Source organism: Desmodus rotundus, chromosome 1 (assembly GCF_022682495.2).
Source record: "Desmodus rotundus isolate HL8 chromosome 1, HLdesRot8A.1, whole genome shotgun sequence".
In the NCBI taxonomy this organism is placed as follows: domain Eukaryota; kingdom Metazoa; phylum Chordata; class Mammalia; order Chiroptera; family Phyllostomidae; genus Desmodus; species Desmodus rotundus.
The window spans coordinates 62,765,460-62,779,149 of NC_071387.1; the positions used below are offsets into that span (position 1 = coordinate 62,765,460).

The following is a 13,690-nucleotide window of genomic DNA, read 5'->3' on the forward strand; positions in this document are numbered from 1 at the left end:
GACAGCAGTAAATTAAAAAAATGTTAAAGATGTTTTTTTTTTTTTTCCTTAGGAATTGTTGCATAGTCCTTTATAACACATGTGTTGTCTGGCCTTTCATTTTGTTTGACTAACTTTTCTACTAAATTGAATATGCCATTAGCTTTTAGTCTGTAGAAATGTGGATCCATAGATCTTTCCCATTAGACCAAGGAAAATCTATACAAGCGCTGTCCCCTGGGGCTGGTCTTCTTAGCTGGCCTATGGGCTGGCTCTCCTGTGCTCTGCCCTCATGGGAAAGAAGTATGCTGGATGATTCCCTTAACATCAGAAATATTAATTGGAGAATTATGCACAGTTTTCAGAAAACTAACTTTTGTACTATATTACATGTATCAGTCAAACTTTCTGATTAGGGAATTCATGTTGTAAATTTTATGTTTTTGAAGCTGTTACAAACCAAAATTATTAAGTTGTATATATTTATATATTTATATATCTTGAGTAGTTTAAAATTAGAGTATGCTGAAATGGGACGTTACTACATTTAGGTAGCCATGTTGTTTTGGTAAATTTTGCTTTAAAAAAAACCCTTCAAAAAAAGATCTCCACTTGGTGATGGTTGTACAACTCTGTGAATATACTAAAACTCACTGAGCTATACAGTTTAATGGGTATGTTCTGTGGTATGTGAATTATATCTCAATAAAGCTGTGATTTACAAAAATTTCCACTGCACAAAATGTTTTCATAGGTTCAAATTAATAGAATTTCAAATTATATATATAATTTCTTTGAAAATTTTTAGCCTTAATAAACATTTAAAGCTTTATAAATATGAAATTATATGACTTAAAAATAATGTTTTCTTGTCCAATAGTAATATGTTGTTATAGAAACTTAAGAAACTATAGATAAGAAAAAAAGACACTTAAAAACGTGTGGGTCTTTAAACATTCTCTTCTACCATACATTCTGTCACTTAAGCTTTCCCTGTACGTCACCACAGTCCTGTGGAACGTGCCTGCATTTCCGTCACGGGTGGACTGCCCACACGGTGGTGGTCCCGTGAGGTCCTAATGCAGCTGGAAGACTGTCTGTCACCTAGTGACGTAGCCATCATGATGTTGTGGCACAACACATTCCTCAGGTGTTAGTGATGATGCTGGTGTAAACAAACTGCGCTGTGGTCATAGAAAGTATAGCACGTCCTTGACGGGCTTGTCTCAGTTGGTTGGACGTCATCCTGAAAAGCAAAAGGTTGCCAGTTCGATTCCCGGTCAGGGCACATGACTGGGTTGTGGGTTTGGTTCCCTGTCCCGGTGCATCTGAAGGGCAGGCATTCAACGTTTCTCTCTCACATCGATGTTTCCCTCCCTTCCCCCCTCTAAAAATAAATAAATCTTTTCTAAAAAAAGTATAGCACATGTGATTATGTATAATACACAAGACTTGATAGTGATAATAAATGACTGTTACTGCTTTATGTACTTAATATACTTTATTGTTATTTTGGAGTATACTCATAAAAAGTTTGCTGTTAAGCATTATGCTGTGTTACCCTGTCAGCAGCCATGCTTCTGGTGGTTACTGTGTCTCTTGATCACACTGTTTTCTTTGTGCTGGCTTTACTCTCACGTTGTTTTATAAATTAAGTGTAGCTTGAGTGTACAGTGTTTATAAGGTCTGTGCAGTGTTCAGGAATGTCCTAGGCTGAGTGAATGTCACCTTCATTCATCACTCACTCACTGACGGACCCAGAGCCACTTCCAGTCCTGCTCATTCCTTTCATGCTAAGTGCCTTGTACAGATATATCGTTTTTTAACATAAATACTCTACTGTACTTTTTCTATAGCTAGATGTGTTTAAATGCTTGCCATTGCCTTACAGTTGTAGTACAGTAACACACTCTCCAGCTTGTAGCCCAGCAGCGACAGGCTCTGCTGTGTTACATAGGCGTGTAGTAGGCTCTACCACCGAGGTTAGCGTGAGCACACCGATGTTCACCCAGCAGCAAAATTACCCACTACACATTTCTCAGAAGATATCCCTGTCGCTAAGCAGCGCGTGACTGTACTTCCTTGGTATCCATTCTTTTCCTGCCAGCTTTCATTAGTTGTCAGTTGCTTTTCATGACCATCTTAGGGAAACAACCAGATATAAAAATACCTTCTTATAAGAAGAGTTTAGTGAGAGCTTTGGCTTTTTCTCCCTGGACTAGGAGAGGTGTACATGAAGGTGAGTGATAACATCATTATCTAAAAAGAAATACAATAAATATAATAAATATCTTGCAGAATAGTTCTTGAAATGCATTCACTTGGGGATTTTGTTGTAAGGGTTTGCTTTAAAACATGTTGGATTTAAAGTGAAAACTTGGAATCTTTGATAAATAATATTGTGGCAATGGTTTTTATATAGCTGGACGATTTTTCTGTCTTTTAAAAAACTCTTGTTATCGTATTTCACATTAACTTTCTAACAGCTAAAATTGTTCACAATGCAGTTTAAAGATAAATGCAATATCAGGCTTTGAAATTTTTTTGTAAATATTAAGACCCGAGTACAAAATGAGGGTTGTATTGTGGATTAAGTGAAATATCTCAAGGCTGTGCAGTTCTGATAACTGAACCTGAAGTGACCTTTCTCAGACACAATTACAGAGCTGTATGTTTTTCCTTTAATTTCATCAGGGGTTTAATTAGTATACAAATAAAACTTCCCTTATCTTCCTTTCTACCTAATTGGCTTGTCTTCGCTTATATATGAAGTATGTGAAAGTGGGCTGTAATTAGGGTGACCGTGTTAACCTTTTTTCCTCAAATGTACTGTTGCCTAAAGGCCTCAAGGCCTAAAAACAGTGCTTTGGATTATTGCTTTGCAATCACTATGGCTGTCCCACAGGTTTTCTCATGAGCAGAAGGGCTTTGGGTGCTGCAGGTTCCCACTGCTTAACAGGATCTTCACTCTTCTCCCCACTAAATGTTTATTGATTATCTCGCTGTTCCAGGCTCAGCCTCCAACAACTTAATATCAGGTGACAGTCAGGAGAGTTCTCCAAGTAATTAGAGTTGAGCATTGGGGGAACAATTAGGAGCAGAGTTATTAAACTTGATTTATCCTATTCTCTCCTGAACAGTTTCTCGGATATCAGAACATCACACTTCCACTATCTACCCTGGTTGAGAAATTAGTGGCCAACCTGCTGCTTATCATTGTTGCCTTGCTGCCGAGCGGCACAGCCTCTTGGTTTCCGTCCTTCAGCTGGAAATATTAGTGCCTGCAACGTTTATCATGGGTTTCAATTAGATAGACCTGGACAGGAGAACAGAAAGCAAACTTAAAGTTATATATGTATACTTTACATATATATATATGAGACATATATACAATATAGGTGCATATGTGTAATACATATATACAAACGTGTCAATATATTTTTATTTCTTGAATACCCAGTGTTAAGATTTTAAAAGATAACCACTTTGTCACCAAAAGCAAAAAAGGTGAATATTACAGAAAAGACATAGTAGCTTGAATCACTTTTTCCGTCTTGGTGTTTTACGTACATCTGCATGGACCCATTGATTTGTATTGCTTCCATTGTGACGTCCTTCGGCTCTTTAAAATGAGAATTCTGCATGTATAAGTTATAGAAATATAATGATTTTTTCCATTCTTTGTACAGTTTTTATTTTTATTTTTTGATTTAATCTTTATTGTATTTTTTTCCTTTACCATTTAGTGCCCCTTATACCTCCCGCCCCCCAGCAACCACACTGTTGATTTTTTAAAAGAAATTTTATCTCTTCATTTTCACATTAAGGAAATATAATCTATATCACTTTGTTTATACCAGTTTTGTTCGTTTTCTGTAATTTCAGTCTTAGAGTGGGCTCTTCAGCTGTGCCTCTGAAACAGTGCAAGCTTCAGGAGAGATGGTTGGCTCTCCACCACTGCCCCCGAAAGATGAAAATAAAGAAGATTTAGACATATAGTAGAAATTTTAATTTTATGACTTATACCTTCTTTGAAAGGATACCATAGGATTTTTGAAAAGTCAAGTGTGGTTTTATAATGATTCCAAAGTCATGGGTTAACTCATTGGACCAGCGAGCTTCAATCTATACAAAGCTAGCGAAAATATACCGAATACCCCCCACAAACATGCACCTCCAGTCGTAAGAGTTACTGAGCAAGAGAGTTTGAATGGATTGGCACAAATCTATTATTTCTGTCAGGAAAAGATTTCAAGCTTTGTGTGTAACTAACTGGTGGTGGATCATTAGTTTTATCCTCACACCTGAAAAAATAGCAATTTTTATTACCTGAAACATGTCAGAGGTACCGGCTTTAAAAAGATTCAAATATGGGTTTTATTTTTTTTAATGAAGAAATCTCATGATACTTCAATACCTTTAAACATCTTAACATTGGCACAGAATAAGTAGGTTTACTATGGCTTTTAAAATCTATTCCTTGTCATATTTTTTGAAGTTGGTTTAAATTAGACTATTTCCATAGTGGGATGTTCTTAAAGATCTGTTAACACTAAAGATTTAAAATAAAATCTATCTAATAAGTAATCACAATTTGCTTATTTTTAATTTTTTGACATATTTGTCTGATAGCAACTTGACTATTTGAAATGTGAAATACTGAATTTAAAAATTCAGCATTTTAGAATACCTGATTTGACTGATGATGACTAACATTCGCTGACATTTGGAGTGAATTGTTGCAGCTCTGTGCAGACAGCTTGAGTTTTTTATACAGCCTATTGTGAATGCATTAAGAGAATGCTATCAGGAGAGTTTCAAAATGAAATTATTGCGTTTTGGCTATTCTTTTAAAAAAGATTTTATTTATTTTTCTTTAGAGGGGAAGGGAGGGAGAAAAAGAGGGAGAGAAAGATTGATGTGAGAGAGCCTCTCATTTGTGCTGACTAGGGACTGAACTGTAACCCAGGCATGTGCCCTGACTGGGAATCGAACTGGCGGCCTTTCACTTTGCAGGATGACACCCAACTCAACTGAGCCACACTGGTCAGACGCATTTTGGTTATTCTTTACTGGGTATTTTAAGCATAGTTGTGGACTAACGTGAGGCTAAACTCTGAGCAAGAAGGAGAAAATACTATGTATATGAAATCAGTTATTCAGCTCACAGTCCAACAATTTTCAGTGAAAAACTATTTGAGCTCATAGTTTGGAAATTTCATAGGCAAAGGAATGACCAGATTTTTAGTGGTACCAATACTCTGATCCCTATATTGTTTTACATCTTAGAATTTTAAATGTGGTCTAGAACATTTTCCTATGAATTGTGAGTTTCTGATTTATCCTGACTAGGGGGGATCTTAAAGTCAAGATAAAGTTGTATACTTGCATCCTGAAATTTTCATGCTAAGAGTATATTTCCAATTAAAGAAAAGAGCAAATTTCAGTCAACAGATTTTATACTTCTGTGACTAGGAAAACGTGGAACATAAGTAATTGCAGCTGCAGGTATTATTTATAACTTTCTCTGTTGAAACGTGTTGATCATTGTGTTGCCTCCCTGAGCATGGGAGTTATTTCAGGAAGGAAGTGAATTTTATTTTTGGAGTCCAGTTTGTCCATGGACATGTCTATAGAAACTGTTACAGATATATTTGTAAAGACAGTAGTGGTATTTTTAAATCATGGGATTCCTATTCTTCCATAGGTACCATAATCCACCTACCTCTCAATCATGTACACACTTTGGGCATATCAGAGTTCTGGTTTTAAATAGACTCTAAATTTCATGTGCTCCCCTCAAAAAACTTTATTTTTTCATCATTAAAAGAAAATGTGACTGGAGAATTTTATAAGCAGATATTTTTAGTAGAATAAAATGTATTTGCCTTGCAGTGTTTTAAAAAATAAGATAGTTGTGTATTGTAGCTAAATATTTTTCAAAATCTTATCAGTTCTATCATTTCTAATTAGTAAGTATGTAAAATTTTTGCAGAAAATTTGTTAAACCTTGATGTGTAATGACCCAAGTCTACTTCTCAGTCAGTCTGTATCCTTCTTTGTTTAATAGCCTATGGCATAAATTGAAGTTAATTATCAGGGCTGACAAGTAACTCTGTTTTCTATCTGCTTGCAGAGTCTCTCCGAGGCAAAGACGGAGCTGAGAAGAAAAGATCAATCTCTGCGTCAGCTCAATAGACATCTTACCCAGCTGGAGCAGGACAAGCGTCGACTGGAGGAGAACATCCACGATGCAGAGAGTGCCCTCCGCATGGCAGCCAAGTGAGCATTTGGACCTTGGGGAGATCACTTAAAACAGACAAAAGATCAATTCTTACTTTCATGCTCCGGGTTTTAGCTCTGGATAATACAGTGTTAGAAAACAAAAGTACAGCTGTCTCTCTTTGAAAGTCTCTGATATATCCTCAAAAAAGAAAACTCTTTAACTCAACATTCTAAATATATATTTTACTGAGAAACTTCAGAGAAGTATAAGTTGTCTACGTAAGCTCTAATTAGGTGCATTTTGGACTCTGATGTGTGTTACATGTTTGAAACCATGTTTTCATTAATATGAATGTAAGACTCTGTATGGAAGAGTTTTGCATAGTTTCTTCTATTACATATTTCTTAATCCCTTCTGCCCCACTTCCCTCCAAATTTTTCTTTGTATATATTATGATACAAATATTCCAAGTAATATTTCCATTAAAATGTTAGTATACAATCAATATGTATATTATAGCATCTTTTTAAGTGCAATAAAGACAAATATCATAGAAGAGTCATATTATAGCTGTATATTCCAATCTGTTAAATAGAAAAAATACACAGTTTTCAGAGTGGGCATCTATGTAAATGTGATGAGAGTGTTTTCCTTTCACCAGGTAATCAAGTTGACATACACCGTGAAGTTCAAATTGAACAGTTCTCCTGGGCATTTTTGTTTGTTCCCCACGTTAAATTACATGGAGTACTTTAAGGCAGTCCTTTGTATAACAGCGTGGCTTAAAGAAAATCTATTTATGGATTAAAGAAACATTTAATTTTAATAAACTCAGTGTTTTCTGAATTTGGAATTCTGGATTCTTGTACTTAGAAAAATTTACATGTTAATTTAAAAAACACTTGAGACAAACTCTCTTGTTAATTTCTTACACTGAAATATGAATGTAGTTTGTAGACTAAATCGTAGAATGGGGAATCTGCAATCTTAGGGTAGCTGCAGCTTTGCCAGTAGGCTTGGGAAATTGCTTATATATAGCGAGAAAATCAGTTTATCCCAGGCCAAAATAGGGCATGTTTGAATATCCACCAACAGTTTTTTTTTAAATTGTAAATCTGTGTAACAACTGCATCACCATATTAGGTATAGGTACTTGTCATTTTAAATAATACAAGTTTTACTGCATCAGCATTTTGTTTTCATTGTTCAGCCTTAAGTTTCCTCAGGCCAAATGAGAAGGTGCTTTCTAGTGTGTCTTACAGCTCTGAAAACTCTGAGATTAAGGAAAGCAAGATTAGGAAACCTCCAGATTCATACCGCATCAGAGCATTGCTGCCCATTCAGGAATGTGGCCTGACTGTGAAATTGGGAGTACTGATACAAGCTTACAGTTTTCAGTTTGTAATTTAACATTAAATGTTTAATGTTAGTATTTTCATCCAAAATTTTTATTTAATTATAAAGGTCAAATTCATTATACAAAGCTAACAGAAGAAATGAGTAACTTGGCATAGTTCTAGTCAAGGCCGCAGACAGTGTTTTTGCAGTTAGGGTAGCACAAAACACTATACAGAAGAAAATGTTAGGTTGCACAGTCTGGCCATTTATAATATATCCCCACCAGTAATATGTTAACATTTTTATTAGAAATCAAAAGAATAAAAGTTTAGCCTTTTCAGCACATTTTAAATCAATAATATAACTATGATTTTGTTTTTCTTTCTTTTTTTGCCTTTTAACTTTGAAGATATCCTTGACATTTTCCCCCGTGTAATCTGTGACAGGCAATATAATTGAAAGTAAGAATTACATGTGGAAATATATGGGTGAATATAGTTAGGTTTCACATTTCTAGGAGTACAGAGATAACTAACCATTATTTTTCAATAGTGGCGACTTATATACAATGTGTATCAGTTGTAGTAAGGCTTGGGTTTTACTAACACCAAATTTTATTTTTTTCTAGGGACAAAGAATGCGTTGCTAATCATATGAGGACAGTAGAAAATATGCTTCATAAGGTATTGTAATTGTTCTTAAATATTGTTCAACTTGTGTTATGATACCATTCTCCTAGTCACTTTTATTAAGTGCATGGCACTTTAGTTCATTTTGCACTTTCCTTCAAAATAAATGAACAGAAGGTCCTTTCCCATGACTGAAAATTTGTATTATATAATGCTATATTGCACAAGTTTTTCGGGATTCACTTCCTGTACGTGATAAAACTATGAACATGGTGGCTTCCCCAAACTGGTATAATTGTACTGAATTATTTGTGGTCTTTGGTGAGTGAACCAGAGGTCATTAAGATCTTACATGTCTCGTAATGATGAAATGTTTGACCACACTGTCTAACCTCTCAGCACTTGTAAACCCACCGCCCTACCTGTGCATACATAGACGGAGACCTAACGTACTGTATTTGGCAGCGCTCATCTGTCTCAACTGGGTAGTCATGTTTTTCACATTGTGATGTATGTTCTTACAGGAATGTGTTTTTAAAGTAGAAGTGTAATGTATTTAATAATGTTACGTTATTCTCAAATTTGATTACTTCTGAATGGTAAATTTACTTTTCACTTTTAGTGATGAGCAGCATAATAAAGATTTTATTATATTACTACAGACTTAATATTGTATATTAACTGGCTGTATATTTTGTTAGCACTTCAGATTCAAAGATGTGTTTACTATTTCACTATTTAAAAATAGAGAAATGTTATTTCTGTGTTTCTGTTATTGTCTGATTGACAATTTGTTGGAAACAAATACCTGGTACTTGTAAGATACATGGAGCTTATGAATGAATCATATTTAGAATAATTTTGTCAATCAAATGTACTATATAATATAGTTTGTAAATCATTTAAAATGCATAAAACTAACCCTTTTAAGGCAATATTTAATAAACATTAGCAAACTAATATTTAATACATTTAGCATTTTGGAAACAGCGGGACTTCTCCTTCTTTGGTAAATAATATGGAAAGTGACTAGCATTATCTCATATCACCAAAGCATTTGGAAAAATACCTAATACTATTTTTAAAAATAATATTGTTTGAAACTATGTCTTTTCCTTCTCTCATTTAGACAGCCAGGGTAGTCTAAATGCAGTCACATCAAACACAGACGTGCTAGAAATCCGAAATTTCGTTTTGTAGGAAAAGAGACATTTTTGGTTAGAACTTCTTTTGTATTTGGATAGGAAAAATCAATCATGTCATATATATATATATATGGCATACCTTTTTATATAGTTAACGTTGCTTTTGACATCTAATAGCTTGCTCATCTTCCAGCCAGAGGAAGAAAATGTTGGATAGCGGCTGTCTTAGGCAATGGATATTGACGTCAGAGAAAAATCATCATCAGTATAAAATATATGTTATACTTTACTTATGAGAATGGCAAAGCATGTATGTTAAATGTGATAAAGACTGATTGCAGCAAGGTGATTGCAATCATGCGGTTACAGTTTATCTTGTTTTTGTGTCACATGGAAAGGAAGGAAGGAAGGAAGGAGGGAGGGAGGGACGGAGGAAAGAAAGAGAGAGAGAGGGAGAGAGAAAGAAAAAGAGAAAGGAAGGAAGGAAGGAAGGAAGGAAGGAAGGAAGGAAGGAAGGAAGGACAGAAGGATGTCTGCAGATTCGGGCCACAGCCAGTACACATCTGCCTTTTTCCCTTCAAATTTAATGATTATTTTGATTTATATCTTTGGGAATTTCTATTTATATAGTGGTTTTAAAATTAGCAATTACTTTTAAAGCCTGAAGTAAAAATGTAGTAAAGGCCAATTGATTGATTATTGGGCTACTTCTCTTTTCCACAGAATTTGGGTGAGAATAAATGGGTTATAGGGAAGTGGCCTGGAGAGTTCCTTGGAAGCTCTCAGGTTGGTGCAGAATGTTGGTATGAAGAGACATGCCAACGTTCACAGGTTTATTTTTGGGGCCATTTTGGACTGTCGAGTAGTAGCATTTGCTGTCTTGGAGAAACTGGGAGTAGTACAGAAAGAGGGGGGTCCAGGCTTTCACAGCACAGTGGAAATGGTGTGGTGACATCCGAACTTAGTTGACCTTTGCAAATTTTCTGTTTCTTTTTGAGTCAGTTTTGGTAGTTTTCATTTTTCTAGGAATTTGTTTATTTCATCTAGGTTATCTAATTTGTTGACATACAATTTTTCACTTAGAGTTGTTTTTATTATTGTTTATTATTACTGTGACTTTTAGTTCTGATTTTAGTAATTTATTAATTTCTTCTTGTTGAGGTTTGTCAATTTTGTTAATCTTTTCCAGGAACCACATTTGGTTTCCCTGATTTGCTGTATTGGTTTTCTGTTCTGTATTTCATTTGTCTCTGCTCCAATCTTTTCTTATGTCCTTTTTTGTTTGCTTTGGGTTTAGTTTGTTTTTCTTTTTTTTTTATTTTTTTACTTTTCTAAGATGGACAGTTAGGTTATTGGTTTGAGATCTTTCTTTTTAAATGAAAAAGTTTTGTGTTTCGAATCAGCCAGCTAGGCTCAGTTTAGATGATCCCTGTCTTGTAGGCAACGTCCAGAGCATCATAGTTGAGAGTCAGCCAAACATATGCCTTCTTCTGTCCTTCAGCCCTGATCAGGGCGTTGACCTTGGCCACGTTCATGTCACAGAGCGTCCTCACAGCCTGTTTGATCTGGTGCTTGTTGGCCCTGGCATCCACCAGGTACATAAGTGTATTCTTTTCTGTCTTCTTCATGGCTGACTCGGTGGTCAGGGGAGCTTAATGATGGCATAGTGGTCCAGCCTGTTTCTCTCGGGGTTGCTCTTCCAAGGATATTTGGACTGCCTTTGGAGCTACATTGTCTTGGTTCATCAGAAGGTGGGTGACAGGCAGATCTCTGTTTCTGTGGCTGTGGATGCCTATCAGCACTGCTTTCTTTGCCTTCAAAGCCTTTGCTTTGGCTTAGGCTTTGGGAGGGGAAGAGGCTTCCTTCCTCACTTTCTGAACCATCTTTGTGAAAAGCTTCTGTTTTGTTTTTTGAATGTAGGCATTTACAGCTGTACATTTCTATGTGAGCCCCATTTTCATTGCATTCCATGTTTTGCTATGTGGTGTTTTTGTTTTTCTCTTTCAAAGTATTTTCTAACTTCCCTGTGATTTCTTCTGTAACTTGTTCATTGTATTGTTTAATTTCCACAATATCTGGGCATTTTCCACATGACTTTTTACTGTTGAGTTATGATGTAATTCTGTATGGTTTGAATAGACATTTTGTTTGGCTTCAATTCTTTTAAACTTACTAGTTTTTTGTGTGGTCCAGAATATGCTCTGTCTTGGTGAATGTTGCAGAGCATTGAAAACAAATGTGTATTTTGCTGTTGTGGGTGGAGTATTCTATATATGTCTGCAGTGTCTGGTTGGTTAACGGTGTTGTTCAAGTCTTCAAGTTTCTTGGATATCTTTTATGTAGTTGTGTTGTCCATTAATGAAATGGTATTTTGAAGGCTCCAACTGTTAGTGTTCAACTATTTCTCCATTCAGTTTTGTCAGTTTTTGCTTCATGTATTTTAGGATTCTTTTGTTAGGTGCATGTATATTTAGAAATTATTGTATCTTCTTGTTGGAATGACTCTTTTATAATTATATATTTCTCTTTGTCTCTTCAAAAAACTTTTGTCTTTAAGTCTATTTTGTATGATATTACTATAGCCACTTCAGCTGTCTTTTGTTTATTGTTTGCAGGGAATATCTTTTTCTCTCCTTTTACTTTCAACCTGTCTGTGTCTCAGATAAGTGTCTTGTAGAGTGTGTGTAGCTGAGTCATGGTTTTAAATATATTTTGCCAAGCTCCAACTTTTAATTGGAGAATTTAATCAATTTGCATTTAATGTAATTAGTGGTAAGAAGGGACTTTTGTCCTTTTTTTAAAAATAATATATTTTATTGATTATGCTATTAGTTGTCCCATTTTCCCCCCTCTATTCCCCTCCACCCTACACACCCCCTCCCACCCACATTCCCCCCCTTTAGTTCATGTCCATGGGTCATACAGATAAGTTCTTTGGCTTCTATATTTCCTATACTATTTTTAACCTCCCCCTGTCTATTTTCTACCTACCATTTATGCTACTTATTCTCTGTACCTTTCCTCCCTCTCTCCCCCTCCCACTCCCCTGCTGATAACCCTCCATGTGATCTCCATTTCTGTGATTCTTTCCTGTTCTAGTTGTTTGCTTAGTTTGCTTTTGTTTTTGTTTTAGGTGTGGTTGTTAATAACTGTGAGTTTGCTGTCATTTTACTGTTCCTATTTTTTATCTTCTTTTTCTTAGATAAATCCCTTCAACATTTCATACAATAATGGCTTGGTGATGATGAACTCCTTGAACTTGACCTTATCTGGGAAGCACTTTATCTGCCCTTTCATTCTAAATGATAGCTTTGCTGGATAGAGCAATCTTGGATGTAGGTCCTTGCCTTTCATGACTTGGAATACTTCTTTCCAGCCCCTTCTTGCCTGCGAAGTTTCTTTTAAGAAAGCAGCTGACAGTCCTATGGGAACTCCTTTGTAGGTAACTGTGTCCTTTTCTCTTGCTGCTTCTAAGATTCTCTCCTTCTCTTTAATCTTGGCTAATGTAATTATGATGTGCCTTGGTGTGTTCCTCCTTGGGTCCAACTTCTTTGGGACTCCCTGAGCTTCCTGGACTTCCTGGAAGTCTATTTCCTTTGCCAGATTGGGGGAGTTCTCCTTCATTATTTGTTCAAATAAGTTTTCAATTTGTTGCTCTTCCTCTTCTCCTTCTGGTACCCCTATGATGAGGATGTTGGAATGTTTCAAGATGTCCTGGAGGTTCCTAAGCCTGTTCTCATTTTTTTGAATTCTTGTTTCTTCATTCTTTTCTGGTTGGATGTTTCTTTCTTCCTTCTGGTCCACACCGTTGATTTGAGTCCCAGTTTCCTTCCCGTCACTGTTGGTTTCCTGTACATTTTCCCTCATTTCACTCAGCATAGCCTTCATTTTTTCATCTAATTTGCGGCCAAATTCAACCAGTGTTCATCCTGTGAGCATCATTCAATCTGTGAGCATCCTGATTACCAGTGTTTTGAACTGTGCATCTGATAGGTTGGCTATCTCTTCCTCGCTTAGTTGTATTTTTTCTGGAGCTTTGAGCTGTTCTTTCATTTGGGCCATTTTTTTTTTTTTGTCTTGTGGTGCCTGAGCCACGAAAGGTTAAGTGCCTAAGGCAGGTTCTGCTGAAAGGACCAATGCGCCCGACTGTCTCCGAACGTGCAGGTAAAAATGCTGGAAGAACTTGTCCCCGTGTAAAAAGTCTAACCGCATCCACACAACTGTGGCTCCTCAGAAAAAAGCACGTTCTCAGTGGAAGGGATCACTGCTCTTTTTTCCTTTTGTCCTTTTTTTCTGTATATACTGTATCTATATTGTTTCATAACTTCTGTATTAATCTTCTCCCTTTTTTGTGTGCTAGATAGTACTTTTCT

General features: G+C 35.9%; 1 protein-coding gene across 5 annotated transcripts in view; it reads left to right on the top strand.

Moving 5' to 3' along the window:
* CCDC171 (coiled-coil domain containing 171) overlaps nucleotides 1-13,690 on the top strand; it is a 293,962-nt gene that overhangs the window by 202,935 nt on the left and 77,337 nt on the right. For all 5 annotated transcript variants that reach the window (XM_071221606.1, XM_053924635.1, XM_071221605.1 and 2 more), the window contains 2 exons: nucleotides 6,116-6,261; nucleotides 8,172-8,226. In XM_071221606.1, coding sequence (XP_071077707.1) covers nucleotides 6,116-6,261; nucleotides 8,172-8,226 — 201 coding nt within the window. The remainder of the gene's footprint in view (nucleotides 1-6,115; nucleotides 6,262-8,171; nucleotides 8,227-13,690) is intronic.